The 14,191-nt window shown below is 46.1% G+C and overlaps 1 protein-coding gene across 1 annotated transcript; it reads right to left on the bottom strand.

Moving 5' to 3' along the window:
* Positions 1-379: 379 nt before the first annotated feature.
* LOC143975819 (uncharacterized) lies at positions 380-13,654 on the bottom strand. The gene is made up of 2 exons (XM_077478374.1): positions 13,511-13,654; positions 380-1,864 (listed from the first exon to the last, which is right to left on the bottom strand). The coding sequence occupies exon 2, from the start codon at positions 1,839-1,841 to the stop codon at positions 663-665; it is 1,179 nt and encodes a 392-aa protein (XP_077334500.1). The 5' UTR covers positions 1,842-1,864; positions 13,511-13,654; the 3' UTR covers positions 380-662.
* Between the last annotated feature and the right edge of the window lie 537 nt (positions 13,655-14,191).

Here is a 14,191-nt window from a genome sequence, read left to right as displayed (position 1 = left end):
AACACTACTTTAAGTCGCCCCAGGCCAGGCGACTTGCTGTGGCCAATCAGAGAATGAGCTCTCAGGGGGGGGAACTCCTTTTGAGAGCTGATAATTCTCTGAGAGTCGCCTCCGTATAGACAGAGATCCGACATGGAGGCGACCTCCATTGAAATCAATGGGTACAAGTCGCCTACAAGTCGGATAGAAGTAGTACAGGAACCTTTTCTGAAGTCGGAGCGACTTCAGTAGTGTGCATTAAGACGGCTCTCATTCACTTACATTGATTTCTACATGTTGTGCGGCCTGAGGTGACTTGGGGCGACTTGAAGTCGGATCTGAGTCGCCCCTGTGTGAACCGGCACTTAGACTCATGTATAGGGCACATTCAAGGTCCATATTACTGCTGATTTGCACATTGTTTATTTGCGCACTGTTTTTGTTTGCACTTTATATTTTGTAAAGGAGACATTCAAGGTCCATATTGTTGTCCATATTGTTGTTTATTTGCACATTGCTTTTGTTTGCACTTATGTATTGGTTACAATGTAAGGTCTATGGGACAGCGCACTATTGTAGGATTTGCTAGTTTGCCCAGTGTTGGGAATATATAGGCTGCTGCAGTCCTGAATCCTTGAATCGGGGTGTACCAAGCACAAGAATTTCCTTTATATTATTGAAGTTTAATTTGTTTCCATTCTTTTCCTCATCCTATGATCGCTCTTCATTTGTCGGATAATGCCCTTAGCATCTTTGATCTCCAAACATTTACTTTCTTCTAACAAAGCTGGCTCATCTAGGCTGCATGCCGCCAAGTTCTTTAAAAGTTGCCCTTTCGAGACCTCCAAGCAAAGATCATTAGGGAGATGGAATGCGAAAACGAGATGGTTCCAAATACTCCATACTTCATAATTCTCCTCTTTGATATGACGGCAATATTGATTGACAATGAAATAGTCACAAGGTATGGGGCATTCCCTCCAGGCAATACCTTGATCAGAAATCTTCACTTTTAAAACACTGGAGGTGGATTCGGGTCTCCAGTACAATATTCCATTCTTTCTGTAGACAAAGGGATGGGGTTCAGAAGGGTTCAGAAGGGGTTCAGCGCAACCCTGTGCTTTGGGTACCATCGGGAAGTTCTTGAACTGGTCACTCCGGTCAGGGCTGTGCACTAATATATAATGAGCCACCTCCTGCTTGTACAAGTCAGTACCCAGAATCCTCAGCTGTGGTTCTTCACCCCCACAATGCTGAGCCTGGTACAGATCCAGAAGAGAAAACAAAGGGAAGGAAAACTTGAAGTTACCATAGCGGGAGGCAGATGTTTTGAAAGCCGGAGAATTGGCATATTGTGCTTTTATTCTTTCTTCGTGTCTCGTGGCCATCACTGGTGAGATCACTCGCTTTACCATTCCGTATGACTTTTCACGTGCTGCCTCAACGTCTTCTGAAGCAATGGCTGCGCTCCAGAATGAGAGGTCCCTAAATCCAGGTCTGGAGGTTTGTGCTACTATCCTGAAGCCCCCTTGGTTATAAATTGCCTCCATAGAGGATGTGTCGGTGACGTGCTGTAGGTAGGAGACTGGAAACTCTTGTCGAACGAGCTGGAAATCATGAAATGTAATATTGTCAAAGGTTTCTAACATTTTTTCACCACTGACATTAAGTTGTCTGAAATCTCTGTTCAAGTTCAAGATGGTGTAAGCACCTTCTAAAGACAAATGTTCTTCCTGTACATGGTGGACTTGACTTCCTCTTGAGCTGGTAAAGCTTTGAAGGTTCCTGGGGTCTCCTGAAGCCCACGACACTGCCATAGTTGATGCTTCTGTGGACTCTGAGCCTCTTCTCCGTCTGACCATTTATCGGGGTTAGGTACCGTGTGCTATGATATATAAGGATATAACAACCACAGAAACAATTAGATCACAAAAAAGTCATAGTAATGCAATATATGAGGGTCACCTACTAACATTCTAACCATTTGACCTCAGGAAGGTTTTACCCCCTTCACGGACAAGCCGTTTTTTATTTATTTTTTGCTTTTTAGCACTGCGCTACTTTAACCGCTTGCCGACCAGCCGCCGCAGTTGTACTGTGGCAACATGGCTCGGCTGCGCGAATCGCCATCATGTTACGTCACTTTTATATTTGGCCACTAGGGGGCGTGCGCGCCCACAGAGCCGATGCGAGTGCCCGGCGGTCGCGGTCACCTCTGGGCTCCCGCGATCGCTCGGGACACGCGGAGAACCGGGATCTGTGTTTGTAAACACAGAGATCCCCGTTCTCTGAGGGGAGAACAGACAGATCGTGTGTTCATACAGAGTATGAGCAACGATCTGCCATCTCCCCTACACGGTCCCCTTCCACCTTCAGTTAGAACACACAATTAACCCATTGATCGCCCCCTTAGTTTCATAGTTTCATAGTTAGTAAGGTTGAATAAAGACACCAGTCCATCCAGTTCAACCTGAGTGAGTGTCTACAATTGTCCCTATCCCTGTACATTGCACACTCACATTGGTCCCTACCCTCAAGGAGCCCACAATGCAAGGTCCCCATTCATATACTAGGGCCAATTTTGGACAGAAGCCAATTAGCCTACCTGCATGTCTTTGGAGTGTAGGAGGAAACCGGAGTACCCGGAGGAAACCCACACAAGGCACAGGGAGAACATGCAAACTCCAGGCAGGTAGTGTCGTGGTTGGGATTCGAACCAGGGACCCTTTTTACTGCTAGGTGAGAGTGCTAACCACTACACCACTGTGCCGCCAATGCGTTAATAATAGTGTTAACCCCTTCACTGCCAGTGACATTTTTAACGGTAATCAGTGCATTTTTATAGCACTGATTGCTGTATTAATGACAATGGTCCCAAAAATGTGTCAATATTATCCGATGTGTCCGCCATAATGTCGCAGTCCTGATAAAAATCACAGACCGCCGCCATTACTAGTAAAACAAATAATAACAAAAATGCCATAAAACTATCCTCTATTTTGTAGACGCTATAAATTTTGCGCAAACCAATCAATAAACTCTTATTGCGATTTTTTTTTTTTTACCAAAAATATGTAGAAGAATACGTATCGGCCTAAACTGAGGGAAAAAAATGCTTTTTTATATTTTTTTGGGGGGTATTTATTATAGCAAAAATTAAAAAATATTGTGTTTTTTTTTTTAAAACCGTCGCTCTCTTTTTGTTTATAGCGGCAGAAATAAAAAATGCAGAGGTGATCAAATACCACCAAAAGAAAGCTCTATTTGTGGGGGGAAAAAGAACGTCAATTTTGTTTGGGTGCAACATCGCACGACAGCGCGATTGTCAGTTAAAGCGACACAGTGCCAAATCGCAAAAAGTGCTCTGGTCAGGAAGGGGGGGTAAAATCTTCTGGGGCTGAAGCGGTTAACTGGCAATTGCGCGGTCATGCAACACTGTACCACAAACAAAACTTTATATAATTTCTTCACATAAACAGTTCTTTCTTTTGGTAGTATTTGATCACCACTGTTTTTTTTTTATGCTTTATTATATAAATGAAAAAATGCTGAAAATTGTGAAAAAAAAATATTCTTTAGTGTCTGTTATAAAACAAATTCAAGAAGATTGAATTTCTTAGGGGGGGGGGGGGCGGTGTGACCGGCGCATGGGCAAAATGGCCGTTTAAGACTCCAGCTTTTCTTAACGGACTGGCTTCCTCAGTATCTGCCTGCTTCCCGACGGCCTGATTAGCTTAATCTTCCCGCTTCCCGACAGCCCGCTTCCCGAGCCCTGTCAGCAAGCCCTCATCACCCGAGGGAACATGTCGCTAAAGCGAATGGAAGATAGAATCCTGTAAGCTACCAGATTGCATGTTCCAGCCGGCAGCGAGGCGCTTCCAAGATGGTGGCCGCGGCCAACTCACTGGCTGCACCACCCGTGGGTTCTCTCCTCACCCAGAGCTGCGTTCCTGTTCCCATGACAAACTTCCACAATCCAGGACTGACTCTCCGATCCCCTCTCCTGCTTCTCCTCTATCCAGCAGCCCCGTCAAAGCCAAAATGAGGATGGACTCGACAAGTGACTGCCAGGAGGCAAAACAGTTGGGAGCATCAAATTGTCCAAAATGTCTTGGTATGCTGACGCCTTAAGATGCCTTTCACACTGGGGAGGGGTGGGGGCATTAGCGGTAAAGTGCCGCTAGTTTCCGTGGAGCTTTACAGCTTTTTTAGCATCGCTATTCGGCCACTAGCAGGGCGCCTTTAACCCCCCCGCTAGCGGCCGAGGAAAGGGTTAACAGCGTCCGGAAAAGCGCCTGCTGCCGAAGCGCTTTGCAGACGCTTCGGCGGCGGTGCCTCTTCAATAGGCAGGGGGCAGTGTTGGAGTGCTGTATACACCGCTCCCGCACCGCTCCAAAGATGCTGGTTGCAGGATTTTTTTTCTTCCCCGTCCTGCAAGCGCACCGCCCCAGTGGGAAAGCACTCGGGCTTTCACACTGGGGCTCCAGAAGAGGCAGTGTCAGAGAAGGACTTTGGCCGCCCATGCTATTGCACGCATGCGCTCCTGCGCACGCACGTGCACGTCCCAATGGTGTGGCGTGCATGTGTGTGCAATGGTGTGCAATGGTGTGTGCAGTGGCCCGCGAGTGCGCACGATAGCGCATGGATGTGCGCAATGGCGCACAAGTGTGTGCTGTGGCGCACGTGCCATGGCGTGGCTATTTTAGACAGCTCTGGCGTCCAAACGGGTTGCTGGTTTGTTGTCAGCTTCCCGTTTGTGCCTGTTCCCTGCTGTTTTACCTGATTACCTGTTTTGACCCGGACCCTCCCTGACTACGCTGCTCTCATCCTCGATTTGACCCTCGGCTTGCTTAACGGACTTCTCTTTATCTGCCTTACGGACTCTCTTGATTGTTTACCCGGATTTGACCCTTGGCCTGCCTTACGGACTCTCTTGATTGTTTACCCGAATTTGACCCTTGGCCTGCTTTACGGACTCTCTTGATTGTTTACCCGGATTTGACCCTTGGCCTGCTTTACGGACTCTCTTGATTGTTTACCCGGATTTGACCCTTGGCCTGCTTTATGGACTTTCTTGATTGTTTACCCGGATTTGACCCTTGGCCTGCTTTACGGACTCTCTTGATTGTTTACCCGGATTTGACCCTTGGCCTGCTTTACGGACTCTCTTGATCGTTTACCCAGATTTGACCCTTGGCCTGCTTTACGGACTCTCTTGATTGTTTACCCGAATTTGACCCTTGGCCTGCTTTACGGACTCTCTTGATTGTTTACCCGGATTTGACCCTTGGCCTGCTTTACGGACTCTCTTGATTGTTTACCCAGATTTGACCCTTGGCCTGCTTTACGGACTCTCTTGATTGTTTACCCAGATTTGACCCTTGGCCTGCTTTACGGACTCTCTTGATTGTTTACCTGGATTTGACCCTTGGCCTGTCTTACGGACTCTCTTGATTGTTTACCCGGATTTGACCCTTGGCCTGTTTTACGGACTCTCTTGATTGTTTACCTGGATTTGACCCTTGGCCCGTCTTTCTTGCCTGATTTTACGGATCTGACCTTTGGCCTGCTTCACGGAACTTGCTATTCTGTTACCTGATCTCCTGTTATTTCCTGGATTGTTTACCATCACGCACAGGATCATCAGCCAGTTCCTGCTCCCCAGTATGGGCCGGTTCACACAGGGGGCGACACGAGGCGACACGACTTGCCGTGCCGCGACCTGACAAGTCGCCCCCGTTCTGTACTACGGAACCGTTCTAAGAGGAGCGACTCGAGTCGCTCCGACTTAGAAAAAAGGTTCCTGTACTACTTTTGGGTGACCTCGGGCGACTTGCATTGACTTCTATACAGAAGTCATTTGCAAGTCGCCGCTGAGGTCGCGGAACGGCAAGTCGTGTCGCCTCTTGTCGCCCCCTGTGTGAACCGGCCCTAACTCACTGCTCAGCTCCTCAGCTTCTTCAGGAACCTACACCTGCTGGTGGCCAGTGCTTCTGCATGCCACCCGCTCCCTGTACCACCTTCGGGGGGACAGGGTGTGCGTAGTTGCAAGGGCTTACTGCTATCGGCGACCCGGCCTCGGTAAGTACTTGTTGTGACAGGCAGTTTACAGGCGCTTTTCAAGTGCTATTTTTAGAGCTAAAATGCCTCAATGTGAAAGGGGTCTAATGCCCCGTACACACGATCGGATTTTCTGACAACAAATGTTGGAAGTGAGCACTGTTGGTGGAAAGTCTGACCGTGTGTGTACGCTCCATCGAACGTTTGTTGTCAGACTTTCCGCCAACAAATGTTGGCTAGCAGGTTCTCAAATTTCCGCCCAACAAAACGTTGTTGTCGGAAATTTCAGACGGTGTGTACGCAACGATTCCGGCAGACTATTCGATCGTGTGTGTGGGGCTGCAGCGGACTTTTGATTTGCAAAAATCCGTCAGACTTTAGAAATGGAACATGTTTCAAAATTTTCCGCCGGACCCAGTTCCTACCGAGAAATCCGCTCGTGTGTATGCTAGTCCGACGGACAAAAACCGACGCTAGTGCAGCTATTGGCTACTGGCTATGAACTTCCTTATTCTAGTCCGGTCGTACGTCATCACGTTCAAATCCGTCGGACTTTGGTGTGATTATGTGTGGCCAAGTCCGTTCTTTCGGAAAGTCCGTCAGAACTACGTCAGAACTACGTCAGAACTCCGTCAGAACTCCGTCGAAAGTCCGTCGGACCTAGTCCCTTGAAAAGTCCGGTCGTGTGTACGCGGCATTAAGGTCCAAACCTCTTTCTGATGCCGCGTACACACGAGCGGATTGTATGGCGTACTTAGTCCGTCATACAATCCGACGGACAGTCCGTCGTACTTTCCACTGAACGGACTTGACCACACACGGATACCCAAACAGTCCGACGAAAGCTTGCGCGATGACGTGTACAGCACGTACGACGGGACTAGAAATAGGAAGTCCAAGACACAGCAAAGCCCTGTAAATCCTTTCTGGGCATGCGTCATTCTTAGTCCATCCGACTAGCCTACTGACGACCGTATTGTCCGCTGAAACCAAAGTACGACGGACAGAATTTCGGAAAAACCGAAATTCTTAGTACTCCAGACTGCACGCTGAAAAAGACCGCTGAAGCCCACACACGAGCGGACTGTCCGCTGAAATGTGTTTCGACGGACTAAGTACGCCATACAGTCCGCTCGTGTGTACGCGGCATTAGATGTGTTGTTTACAAGTAAAAAAAACAGTTGTTTTTTTTTTTTTGCTAGAAAATTACTTAGAACCCCCAAACATTATACTTTTTTTTTTTTCTAACACCCTAGAGAATAAAATGGCGGTCGTTGCAATACTTTCTGTCACACCGTATTTGCTCAGCGGTCTTACAAGCGCACTTTTTTGGGAAAGAATACACTTTTTTGAATTAAAAAATAAGACAACAGTAAAGTTTGCCCAATTTTTTTATTTTTTTTTTATATTGTGAAAGTAAATTGTGAGAGTAAATTCGATACCCAACATGTCACGCTTCAAAATTGCGCGCGCCCTCTCCTGGAATGGCGACAAAGTTTTACCCTTAAAAAAATCTCCACAGTTGACGTTTAAAAATTTCTACAGGTTGCATGTTTTGAGTTGCAGAGGAGGCCTAGGGCTAGAATTATTGCTCTCGCTCTACCGATCGCAGTGATACCTCACACACGTGTGTGGTTTGAACACCGTTTTTCGTATGCGGGCGCATATGACAGGAACACAACAGCTATCTCTTCCTGAAAATACATCTTTTATAAACAGCTGCACAAATATCGTGCAACGAAAAAATTGCAACTGCAATCATTTTATTCCACAGGGCCTTTGCTTTTGGGAAAACCTATTATGTTTATGGGGTTCCAATAAATTCTTCTCTTTCCCAAAATATGCAGATTTTAACTTGTGTATGAAACATTTAAAACTGCACCAGTTAAGAGTTAAAGGGGTTGTAAAGACAGAAGTTTTTTTTTTTTTATCTTAATGCATTCTGTGCATTAAAGTGTTACTAAAACCCACAACAATATAATCAGTCTGTATATGCAGAATAGCATGCTTGTTATACTCGCCTTGGAATTTAAGGGGTTAATCCTCTGCATTGTGTAAAAAGGCTGTTTGATCCTGTATGCACAGATCCTCCCTCTCCTGCACTGTCTGTCTGGGGAAGGCCAGATAACACACAAGCAGGGTAGCCGACCTGCACATGCTCAGTTGTGTCGATTGTGGCGATTTTTTTTTTTATATTGCTGGGTTTAGTAAAACTTTGAGCCTTCTGTGTTCAGCAGCACCCCTCAGCCCCCCTAAAGCCCCGTACACACGAGCGGACTTTTCAACATCCAAAGTCCGACGGACTGATTCCGTCACACTATTCGATCGTGTGTGGGCTGCAACGGACTTTTGACTCGCCAAAGTCTGAAGGACTTTAGAATATGGAACATGCTTCAAATTTTTCCGAAGGAACTCCGCCGGACCCGGTCCCTTCGAAAAATCCGCTCGTGTGTATGCTACTCCGACGGACTAAAACCGACGCTAGGGCAGCTATTGGCTACTGGCTATGAACTTCCTTATTCGAATCCAGTCGTACGTCATCACGTTCGAATCCGTCGGAGTTTAGTGTGATTGTGTGTGGCCAAGTCCGCTCAGCCGAAAAGTCCGTCAGAACTCTGTCAGAACTCCGGCGGAACTCCTTCGGAAGTCTGTCGGACATAAGTCCTCTCGTGTGTACGGGGCTTAATACTTACCTGATGCAGCGAAGTTGTGCGAGAGACTCGGCTGTCCGGGACTCTCCCTCCTGGTTGGCTGAGACACACAGCGGGTGCCATTGGTTCCCACTGCTGTCAATCAAAATCAGTGAACCAATGAGGAGAGAGAGGAGGTGAGGCCCGAGACATGCCTTCATGTCTGAATGGACACACAGAGCAGCAGCTTGGCTCGGGTGCCCCCATAGCAAGCTGCATGCTGTGGGGGCCCTCGGCAGGAGGGAGGGGCCAGGAGCGCCAACGAGGGACCCGAGAAGAGGAGGATCCCGGGGGGGCTGCTCTGTGCAAATTCACTACAGAGAGCAGGTAAGTATAACATGTTTGGTTATACAATTGTAATGCCCCGTACACGCGGTCGGATTTTCCGATGGGAAATGTTCGATGGGAGCTTGTTGTCGCAAATTCCGACTGTGTGTAGGCTCCATCGGACACTTTCCGTTGGAATTTCCGACAAACAAAATTTGAGATCTGGATCTCAAATTTTCCAACAAAATGAGTTAAATTCCAATCGTGTGTTCACAATTCAGACGCACAAAGTTCCACGCATGTTCGGAATCAAGCAGAAGAGCCGCACTGGCTATTGAACTTCATTTTTCTCGTTGTACGTGTTGTACGTCACCACATTCTTGACGATTGGAATTTCCGACAAGATTTGTGTGACCGTGTGTATGCAAGACAAGTTTGAGCCAACATCTGTTGGGAAAAAAAACATGGATTTTGTTGTTGGAGTGTGCGATCGTGTGTACAGGGCATAAGACTGAGCTCTCTCTCTCTTTCATTCCTCTTTCCCATTCTCTTTCTTTCTCTCTCTCATTCTCTCTTTCATCTCTCTCTCTCTCTCTCTCATTTTCTCCTTTCCTTCTCTCTCTCTCTCTTTCATTCTCCCTTTCTCTCATTCTTTGTCTTCTTCATTCTCATTCACTCTTTCTTCTCTCTCATTCTATTTTTCCTGTCTCTCTCTCTCACTCTTTCATCTCTCCTTCTCTCCATTTCCTTTCTCTCATTCTATATTTTTCCTCTCTCCTTCTCTCTATTTCCTCTGTCCTCTCTATTTCCTCTCATTCTCTCTATTTCCATTCCCCTTCTCTCTATTCCCTCTCTCTCATTCTCTCTATTTCCTCTCTTTTTCTCTCTATTTCCTCTCTCTCCTCTCTATTTCCTCTCTCCTTTTCTCTTTCCTCTCTCCTTCTCTCTCTTCCCTCTCTCTTATTCTATTTCATATCTCCTTCTCTCTATTTCCTCTCTTTCATGCTCTCTATTTCCTCTCTTTCATTCTCTCTATTTCCTCTCTCCTTCTTTCTATTTCCTCTCTCCTTCTCTCTTTTTCCTCTCTCCTTCTCTCTATTTCCTCTCTCTCATTCTCTCTATTTCCTTGCTCTCATTCTCTCTATTTTCTCTATCCTTCTCTCTATTTCCTCTCTCCTCTATATTTCCTCTCTCTCATTCTCTCTATTTTCTCTCTCCTCTCTTTTTCCTCTCTCCTTCTCTCTATTTCCTCTCTCTCATTCTCTCTATTTCTTCGCTCTCATTCTCTCTATTTTCTCTATCCTCTCTATTTCCTCTCTCCTCTATATTTCCTCTCTCTCATTCTCTCTATTTTCTCTCTCCTCTCTATTTCCTCTCTCCTTCTCTCTATTTCCTCTCTCTCATTCTCTCTATTTCCTCTCTCATTCTCTCTATTTCCTCTCTCCTTCTCTCTATTTCCTCTCTCATTCTCTCTATTTCCTCTCCCCTTCTCTCTATTTTCCTCTCTCCTTCTCTCTATTACCTCTCTCATTCTTTCTATGTCCTCTCTTCTTCTCTCTATTACTTCTCTCTCCTCTCTATTTCCTATCTCCTTTTCTCTTTCCTCTCTCCTTTTCTCTCTCTTTCCTCTCTCTTTCTCTCTCTTCCCTCTCTCTCATTCTATTTCCTCTCTCCTTCTCTCTATGTTCTCTCTTTCATTCTCTCTATTTCCTCTCTCCTTCTCTCTATTTCCTCTCTCCTTCTCTCTATTTCCTCTCTCTCTCCTCTCTATTTCCTCTCTCCTTCTCGCTATTTCCTCTCTCTCATTCTCTCTATTTCCTCTCTCTCATTCTCTCTATTTCCTCTCTCTCATTCTCTCTATTTCCTCTGTCCTCTCTATTTCCTCTCTCTCATTCTCTCTATTTCCTTGCTCTCATTCTCTCTATTTCCATTCCCCTTCTCTCTATTCCCTCTCTCTCATTCTCTCTATTTCCTCTCTTTTTCTCTCTATTTCCTCTCTCTCCTCTCTATTTCCTCTCTCCTTTTCTCTTTCCTCTCTCCTTCTCTCTCTTCCCTCTCTCTTATTCTATTTCATATCTCCTTCTCTCTATTTCCTCTCTTTCATGCTCTCTATTTCCTTTCTCCTCTCTATTTCCTCTCTTTCATTCTCTCTATTTCCTCTCTCCTTCTTTCTATTTCCTCTCTCCTCTCTTTTTCCTCTCTCCTTCTCTCTATTTCCTCTCTCTCATTCTCTCTATTTCCTCGCTCTCATTCTCTCTATTTTCTCTATCCTTCTCTCTATTTCCTCTCTCCTCTATATTTCCTCTCTCTCATTCTCTCTATTTTCTCTCTCCTCTCTTTTTCCTCTCTCCTTCTCTCTATTTCCTCTCTCTCATTCTCTCTATTTCTTCGCTCTCATTCTCTCTATTTTCTCTATCCTCTCTATTTCCTCTCTCCTCTATATTTCTTCTCTCTCATTCTCTCCATTTTCTCTCTCCTCTCTATTTCCTCTCTCCTTCTCTCTATTTCCTCTCTCTCATTCTCTCTATTTCCTCTCTCATTCTCTCTATTTCCTCTCTCCTTCTCTCTATTTCCTCTCTCATTCTCTCTATTTCCTCTCCCCTTCTCTCTATTTTATCTCTCCTTCTCTCTATTTCCTCTCTCTCATTCTCTCTATTTCATCTCTCCTTCTCTCTATTACCTCTCTCATTCTTTCTATGTCCTCTCTTCTTCTCTCTATTACTTCTCTCTCCTCTCTATTTCCTATCTCCTTTTCTCTTTCCTCTCTCCTTTTCTCTCTCTTTCCTCTCTCCTTTTCTCTCTCTTTCCTCTCTCCTTCTCTCTCTTCCCTCTCTCTCATTCTATTTCCTCTCTCCTTCTCTCTATGTTCTCTCTTTCATTCTCTCTATTTCCTCTCTCCTTCTCTCTATTTCCTCTCTCCTTCTCTCTATTTCCTCTCTCCTTTTCTCTCTCCTCCCTCCTTCTCTCTCTTCCCTCTCTCTCATTCTATTTCCTCCTACACTCTCTCCTCTCTATTTCCTCTCTCCTTTTCTCTTTCCTCTCTCCTTCTCTCTATTTCCTCTCTCTCTCTTTCTATCTTTGCTCCCTCCCCCTCTCTCTCTCTCTCTCTCTCACATTCATTCCTCCCTCTCATTCTTTCTTTAAACTCTCCTCTCTCTTTCTCGTTGTTCTCTCTCTCTCTCTCATTATCTCTCTGATTCATTCCTTTCTCTTATTCTCTCTCTGCTTTCTCTCATTCTTTCTTTGCTCTCATTCCTCTCTCTCCTTCACCCCCCCCCCCTCTCCTCTTTCTCTCTCTCTTTCTCTATTTCCGCTCTCTCTCATATTACTCTCTCATCCTCTTTCTTTTACGCCCTCGTTCTCTCTTTCCTCTCTCTCTCTCTTTCTCATTATTTTCTTTCTCACTTTCGTTTTCCTCTTTCTCTCTTGTTCTCTCTTTCCTCTCTCTCATTCTCTCTTTCATTCCTCTCTCTCATTCTCTCTCCCTCTCTTGCTCTCATTCTCTTTCTTTCTCTCTCTCAGTCTCTCTGTCCTCTCTCTCTCATTCCTGCTCCTTTTTCCTTCTTTCTCATTCTCCCTCTATCATTCTTTTTCTTTCTCACTTTCTTCTTTCTCATTCTCTTCTCTCTCCCTCCCCATTCTCTCTTTCCTCTCTCTCTCATTCGCTCTTTCTTATCTTTCTCTCATTTTCTATTTCCTCTCCCTTTCTCTCTATTTCCTCTCTCTCTCTCTCTCACATTCTCTCCTTCTTTCTCTCGCATTCTCTCTTTCTTCTATCTTCTCTCCCTCTCTCTTTCCTCTTTCTCTTCACTTTCCAGGCAAGTCTGTAGTAACCATGATGTAAGGTAATACGGCTGTATTGGTAACACCGGCCACATGAACACATCCTTACCTATCTATACAGAGAATACAGAGCCTGTGGAGGGGATTTCATGGCTGCTCTATACCGAGCAAACTCTCTCAGTGTATGCTGAAGAGCTCCAACCCCTCCCGTTCTAGATGTGACATCACAGGTCAAGATGTGACATCACAGGTCAGGTGAGGAGGGGGCAAACTAAACCCCTTGGTTTTAACATGATCTGTTAGGGTCAGTTCAGTTTGTTGCAGGCTGGCTGGATAGTTGAGCTGGATATTATTGCTTGCTGTTTTTTGACGTGCGCCGCCCTTCCATGCGCTCCTTGCTGCAAAGGCCAGTTATAGGTTGGGGGTTGGTTGACATATGTGTGTACGAGGAGGGGGCTGGGCAGATGGAGACGATAGATTTCATTTTCCTGACACTAAAGGGTGGAAGTTAACTCTTTCACCAAAGTAGCAGGAAACAGAAGGTTATGATATGACGGCACCGCCCGGTTGCGAAAGGCTGTACTAGACATTAACAACTAACACGGAAATGCTGCTGTGTCTTCTATGGACGGGAATCGCCATCTGTGTTTAGAAACAAAAGAGGAGGGAGGGAGGCAGACGGCACACGGCCAGAGCGCGAGTGTCACTGAAACAACAAGGGTTCTACTCACAAGTTGAGAGATCAGAAGATCACTGTGGTGGAGAAGATTAGTCTGTGCTGGGTCTCCGGTCACCAGACCTCTGTCATGTGCCAAGCATAGCAGGAGGTTGAAATCACCGCCAGAATGCTACGCTCTGATTGGACCCGTCTCCCACTGACGTCATCGTTGGAGTTTGCATAATACAGGGCGGCCCCATCCTCGCACACTCATACAGCATGGCCAGCAAAGGGGTTGGCAAAGGGGTTGGCAGGCTCCTTCTAGGGAATGGGTGGTCAACCTGCGGCCCTCCAGCTGTTGTGAAACTACAAGTCCCATCATGCCTCTGCTTTTGGGAGTCGTGCTTGTACTTGTCAGCCTTGCCATGCCTCATGGGACTTGTAGTTCCGCAAACAGCTGGAGAGCCACAGGTTGAGCACCCCTGTAAGGATGTTCCTTCAGTTCTCCACCAGAGACCTGGAGCAAAGGAATTACTACTAGAGGAGGCATAGGAGATTAGTCCCGATCGATGTCTGCATGATTACAGCAGCAATGTAGCAAATGTACCTCGATGTGGAGGAACCTAGCTGTGGCAACAATGCTGAAATGCCCCGATGGCTGTGCAGAGTTGTGGTGGGCAATGACCCAATAAAATATTAAAATCCATGAGTGTCCTGGCTAATCCGTGACTATTGGCAACTATGGAAGAGCTTG

Source organism: Lithobates pipiens, unplaced genomic scaffold (assembly GCF_037356315.1).
Source record: "Lithobates pipiens isolate NorthernLeopardFrog02 unplaced genomic scaffold, aLitPip1_a1.2 Scaffold_13, whole genome shotgun sequence".
Classification (NCBI taxonomy): Eukaryota; Metazoa; Chordata; class Amphibia; order Anura; family Ranidae; genus Lithobates; species Lithobates pipiens.
Note: the sequence above shows the minus strand (reverse complement) of the source record. Positions and strands in the feature narration are given on the sequence as shown.